Raw genomic sequence first — 6,882 nt, 5'->3', positions numbered from 1 at the left:
TGGTGCTTCAGAGTAGCTGTGTGCATTTTAGCAGATTTCTGCTTGGATTGAGAAAATTGGCGCAAAGAGTCTTCTTGGAACGGTAGGAGCAGCATGCGTTGCAAGTGGCTTAGTTGCATTTGGGAAACAGGCACAAATTGCAGACCTGGTGGTGATCGGTCCGGGGATATTTCACGTGGCAGTGAGGACAATATTGAAATGGTGTTTGTTACATCACCATCAAGGCATAGTGGTGAGACGCAACCGAGAGATGGGGTAGGCCCCAAAGGGCGACTCGCAGGAGGGGCTGCAGTCGACCTGGACCCAGCTCGAGCGAAGCAACCCAACGTCTACCCGAGATGGAGAGTAAGGGAGTTTGAAATAAAATACAGACGGAGGGGAGGAAACTGTTTGAACCAAAGAAGACCACAACTGTGTCAACCTGGAGCACTGCAGCACACGTCCGAACCAGACTGCAGAAAGAAAGCAATCTAACAATTGAGCTGATGACCATGCACATTACCAGCAAGAGAAGAAGTCACACTATCTCGTGACTAGGACTTCTTCAAAGAAAAACTACATGAACACACCTGGACCCAACACCAGATGGCAGAAGTATGCACAGCATGGGTATCTACAGCCACCCAAGCCTCGAACATATACAAAAGAAAACTTGGAGGTTTTGAATCAGCCCTCTTCATGTATCTATCTGCTGTAGTGTCGCTCACATTGTGCTTCTGCCCACCACAGCATAAATCATGGGGCAAAGGGTCCGCCCACCTCATCCACTGGTTTACCTGACTGTAACTGATGGCAGTCTGCTCATACACAATGGGCACATCCACACTGTAAAGTGTCCCCTACAGGGCCAGAGGCTACTGGTGCAACATGCACTTTTACATAAAATATATACATTGTGACTTTTAGACAATGCTAGATTTAATACAATGCATGCTGCCTTACTAAAACCATTCACTAATTAAATAAGCATAGGCAAAGCTGAAAGGTAAGCAGACACAGCTACACCTATTGGCTTTGCCAGTGCTTGTTCTAACTGGGGAAACGAGTATGCAGCAAGTTATTTTTGCAATTATTTGACAGTCCAAATCCGGAGTAATTGACTGTACTGAACACTGCTTTCTCTACACTTCTCACTTTCTGGTAATAGAAATAATCCATGTAACCATGTCAGAAATAGCAAAACCTTTTATAACTAAATTATACAGGACACTCAAAGTAGAAAAACCTTTAAAAAAAAGAGACCCTTTTCTACAAGAATGAAACATGAGGCAATATTTTTTGCAGTTTATTGGTACATTTGTGTTTTATGTAACATTGGAACCATCAATAACATTTTATGGGTTACACAACCCCAAAAAGTTATTTCATTGGTACTTTTTATGAATATTTACAGATACTTTCGATTCAAGTAGCTCTACATTTAGAAGACAAATGAAAACATGTTTGTCTACAATATTTAAAAATATGTAAACGGTTTAATTTTACATTGTTGGAAAAGGTACTAAACAGGTCCTATAATAGCTTAATTATATTAGATCACCATAGCGTGTGCCCATGACAAAAGGAATGAGACATTTTTTTTCACATGTTATGCTCCAGTGCAGAAATAAAAAAATACATAAAGGAATCTAATATTCACAACATTTAAAAGACAACAACGATGAACATTTATAGAATTTAACTGTTATTTTTATAAAAACGGTAATGCATTTATTGTACACCTGACCCATCAAAATGTATAAGTTATAGACCCAGAAAAATACCGCAAACTCAAGATATACCTTTCTTAGAGACTGAACCTGTGCAACAGAAAGGATTTAGACCTCCCCAAAATTAACTATCGAAAATAAGCGTCAGTCACCTCTCGACGCTCGAGAGGCAATGCAATCAAAAATTAGATTTTTTTTCTAACATGTTCAGGATAGTGCATGTATCCGTAGAAGGCACACAAACGTGTGAATATATTAATGTAATTTCTCATGCAGAAACCTGCAATGTTTCACAAATATGTAACTAACACAAACATAAAAAAGAAAGACTTGGCATTGTTATTTTTTCACATGTTCGAAATCTAGGAGCCCAAATATTATTGGGTTATCAAATTTAACTGATACGTTAAAAGTAAAGTAAATAAGAATGAAGAAAGTGACAAGTAAATCAGTCTTGTGACCTGGATCATAGTAATATTTTGACCGATAGCGCTGCCAGATTGTAGGCTGACATAATCCCTACTTTCAAAGTACGTGTTTCTTTTTGTTAACGAACACTTTGATAGCACCCGTAAAGTCTGCAGATAAAAGCACTTCAGTGTGATCCGATTTCAAAGCACCTGGAAGCAAAGAGAGAGAAAAATGTTTAATTAAATTAATAGGGAGTACGATCTCAGATGAGTGACTCAAGGGTTCGAGGTTCATGGGATGCGAATTTGCATGCAAGATTTCCTGTCATGTAATTAATGTAAATAGAGCAAACTGAATCAGACTTTACCTTTTGGGCCAAAGGCAAAAGGTGATTAGTGACTAAAAGCAGGGAATGTTTCAAATAACGACCTTCTAGCCACACATTATATTAGTTTGTAAGGTCTGAAATATTACTGTTTTGAGAGAAAACAGTGAATCGTGTTAAGTGGTTGTATTTACTTTTGGGCTAGCTGAAGCATAGTGTTAGCATCGGATCAATTCAAGAAAAGGTCCCGCTCTTAGGAGACCAGCACACCAAAGAACAACTGTTGTCTGCACTACCCAAAGGCACTATAAAACACTTGTTCCAGTTTGTGAACCTTTACCAGATCAACATAACACAGCTGCCCACTGTTCACCCCTAGCTTTGACGTGATGGAGACACCAGATATGGAACACACCTCAAACACACCTGGAAGACTGCAGCAGAAAATCGCAGGATGTAATACCTAATAAAACGAGTCAGAGGCACATACTCAAACACAAAGGCACAGAAGAGGGCCTACATTCGGGCCAAGGACATGATGCAGAGCAGACGGTCATTTACATTCATCATATAAAGCCCAATGTCTGTATAAAGCTTCACCCTAGATAACACACATGAAACACCCGGCCAACTGGACCACCTCAGAATATGACCTTCAGTTGGGATTTATACCCCCTGCTATCAGAATGGGATCAAGCATACAATTCATGATCCACTTCACCAGTATTTCTTCTCCAAGGGGACAGGCTTCACTTTAAGGCACCCACTGAACAGTATGAAGCATGCTATGTGTTTTTTTTTTACTTGGAATAACTGATGTGACAGGAGTCGCTTTGATGGCCGCTTAACAGGCCTGCTGCTTAGCGCAATACATTATGCGCCCTGGTTCATGAGTGGGATTAGCATGAACAGTGTCTACGGACTTTACAGAATACTCTATCTCAGATCCCGTGATCATGAATCAACTTAGGAAACCGTATACTTATCTGGGGTAATACCCTGTGGATTTCTTTTTCTGTTCTGTGGATCATTTATTTGCCCTGAAGAAGCCTGCAAGGGTGAAACGTGTTGGCTGTTATGTATAAAATAATGAATAAAAGGATCTGAAACACCATCTAGAGGACAGACGTTTATTTCTGTCATCGCCTTTTTGTGTTTTTGGGATTAAACCCTATGAGTGTTATTACAATAATGCCTCCCTCACCCTTTGTGTTCATAGATTGTATTTGAGACCATAGTGGGTGGCTGGTTTCGAGAGGTGGGCATTCTTGTTAGCAACTGTACAAAGAAATACTAATACTGTTGTCACTTTTGGTCAAACACTGGTATACCCTGCCACGGTGCTTGTATGTGTTAGACGTGCCATGTACCTAATGCAAATTGAATTTCAGCACGCAAATGTCAGAGATGTGGCTGTTAATCCCGGCCGTTATGGTTTAATTAAACTTAAACTGTTCCTGATTGCTAAACCTCGCTGTTCTCCTTTTGATAATCAGAACTTGCTTCGACAATGGACATCATAACCAAAGCACATAGGAGAAGTTAAAAAAATATTACCACATAAAGTTGTTCATATTCATAACCATATAGAGACCTTTTATACCATTTGCATACACTGGATCAAACTGATTGATATAAAAATTGTTTTGAAATGGCAATTTTTCTCATTCTTCTTTTAAAAGTTATAATATTAGAATATTTCTTCAAATAGCCAATTGATTCATATTTACTGGGCTCCACCAGAAAATGCAGAGTTCTTGTTTCTGGTTAACTCACGAACTGGAATAGCTATCTAGGTACGGTGTGAAGTGGAGAATGGGGTTTAGGCTACAGGACTTTACTCTTGTGGAATGATATACCAACTGTACCGTCCGTCAAATAAAGTAATCCATAAGTTTCCACGGGGTAATCCAGAACTCAGCAGACTTCATCTACTCAAACAAGAAAAGCATGAGCACCCTATCTTGTCTACATAACAGCTCAAGAAAAATCCTGGATCCACTACCAGCACATAAAGAAGGTGGTATTTACATTCAGCAGCAGGTAAACAGAATTATTACACTATAGACCAGGCAGCAGTGTTATTATGCGAGGAGAGGTGGTTAAAGAGTTAAAGGAATTTGGCACCCTGACTCCAAGAAGGGAGGTGGGGGATTTAAAACAACCAGGATGCTGTTGGGAAAATCAGAAGGTAGAACCTTGTGGCGGACGGAGGGGAACTAGGCACTCAAGTTATTCTCATTCTGGTTATCGTCGTGAGACGTAGGGGTGAGAGGAAAGGTGGTGGGTCAGTTACAGGTCTGTTTGCTCAGGTCTATTTGGGATTCTTCACCAGCCCCTGGTTTGTGAGGCATACGGCCTGTCACTGATGGTGTCTAGCCTTGCTCTAAACTTTCAGATGTGATTGCACTGATGAGCATCGGAGGATTGACAGCTCTCACACACTATTCATGTGGGTGACCTTATCCAGAGTGCCCTAGGAGAGGAACTAACGCGAGGGGCAGGGTCTGAACTGTGAAACGTCTTGTGATCTGTAGTGCCCACATGCCCGGCCTTGCATTATATCTCCTTGTGCTCTTTTCCACAAGGGTTGCTGATTCTCAACAAACTTTGGTTTAGAGAAAGTTTGCTTCACTCCACCAGTACTCACTAGACTCAAGACTGGAAAGAACCTTCTGCATGACGCTCTATTTGTGTCGACTGATCTGCCTCTTTTGCCTCTGTTGTGATAATTCTGAAATGGCAAATATGCACTGTTTGTGACAATTCCATAACTGCAAAGCTGCACTGTCTGCCGACTATTCTTTTTATATATTATAGAGAGAGACCCCTTTGAAACCAAAGGGATAAGGTACTCTTAACAAGTAAAGTGCAAGTTCCCTTTGGGACAAATCTAAATAGCATGTACCATATATGTGACATAAAACAAATAACACTTTAAAAAAACTCAGGCTAATGAATTCAATTAAAATCTACACAAGAGGTAAAAACTTGTTACAAATATTTCTTTTAATTAGAATCACATAAAAATCATTACAATTGCATAAGGAAAAAAATCCTCTTCCTACATACAAACAATTAAAAAAAAAAAAAAGATTTTTTTCAATTTGACATATATAATAAAATGTTTACACAAACATCAATACATATAAAAATAAAAGAGAAAACACAATTACAGTCTACTATTGTTAGTCTTTATCTGTACACATCATCTATAGCAGTGATTGTATGGTCCGTTTTCAACTTCTATTCGTACAATGATGAGACCATATTCCCATAGAGATTATGTAATCAAATTAGCGTCGACGCGTTTCAATGGATTTTTCCAACTATTTCCATCTTTCTCAAGACAAAAGAATAAAGTTTTCTATATGCATTATTTCCAGGTTCTGTATAGGCCTTCTATTTCAATTTTAGTTGTATTGTATTTTCAAAACCATATGATGGTCTCTATTCTGTTCAGATAAGAGCAGTTTATAAAAAGCGGAATTGCCACCTTGCAAAATTTCACGTGAAGTCAATTATCGGGGCTCCGTTTTCCAAGTCACCCGAGGGACAAGTGTAGATTTCACCTCCGCGGTGTGCTGCTGAAGTGCTGCCTGCGTCCTGCACCTCTTCCTTCACTGTCATGGAGTTTCATCAGCGATCGCGCTAGTCACCGGCACTTAGGCAAACCCTTGGATCGACAAGCTGCCTTCCTCCTATACGGACGCCTAGATCCCCCTCATCGGCGCCGTCTCTCCTTACCAACTCTGCCCCAATTTCCGCAGTTTGGTTACTATCCTGTACTGATCGAAGCCCAAACAAACGGAAACCTCCGGGATTTCAACTTATTCTTCAATTACCGTAGTTGGTTATCACATCGAACTCCTCGAAGCCATTCCACCCGGGATCCTCCGGTTCTTCTACGTTGAACCCTTCACGGCCAGCCCCTTGCAACGCGGGGCAGTGCGCTCTCAGGCTTGTCATTTAATTTAGTCCTGATGATGATCTATATATCCCTTAAATAGATCGAAACGTCGTCGACCTGTTGAACAGCATGCATGTTAAACACATTAGTTAAAAATTGCGCATGACTGTTAACCATCTTAAAAGCGTGCTCCTTCACTTTCTATCGGCGATAAGCTTGTTTGTTTAGCCTGAAAAATGTCTTTAAAATTGTGATTGTCCTTAATTGTTTTGTTTGTTGAAGGACACAGGACTGTGTCCCACTCTAAATTGTTGGCTGTATATTCTATTCATTACGTTTATTATTAAATCTATATGTCCGGCTGGACATTTCATACTAATATAGAGCCGATTCTGGTCTATATTTATTCTTCATACGCTGAATTGATTTTGAAGGACCAATTGTTTTTCCAACTCATCCGCCGGCCATTTCGCCACACCTTGATTTATACCGACAGAGAAAGCATATTTCATAACATTTAAAAGACC

General features: G+C 40.0%; 1 protein-coding gene across 2 annotated transcripts in view; it reads right to left on the bottom strand.

Moving 5' to 3' along the window:
• Positions 1-1,260: 1,260 nt before the first annotated feature.
• WDR44 (WD repeat domain 44) overlaps positions 1,261-6,882 on the bottom strand; it is a 616,515-nt gene continuing 610,893 nt past the window's right edge. The window contains exon 20 of one of the 2 annotated variants that reach the window (XM_085607883.1): positions 1,261-2,329. In XM_085607883.1, the coding sequence (XP_085464009.1) occupies positions 2,235-2,329 (95 nt within the window). In that variant the 3' untranslated portion in view covers positions 1,261-2,234. The remainder of the gene's footprint in view (positions 2,330-6,882) is intronic. The other variant, XM_085607885.1, reaches the window with a different exon arrangement.

This window comes from Triturus cristatus, chromosome 5_2 (genome assembly GCF_964204655.1).
Source record: "Triturus cristatus chromosome 5_2, aTriCri1.1, whole genome shotgun sequence".
Taxonomy (NCBI): domain Eukaryota; kingdom Metazoa; phylum Chordata; class Amphibia; order Caudata; family Salamandridae; genus Triturus; species Triturus cristatus.
Note: the sequence above shows the minus strand (reverse complement) of the source record. Positions and strands in the feature narration are given on the sequence as shown.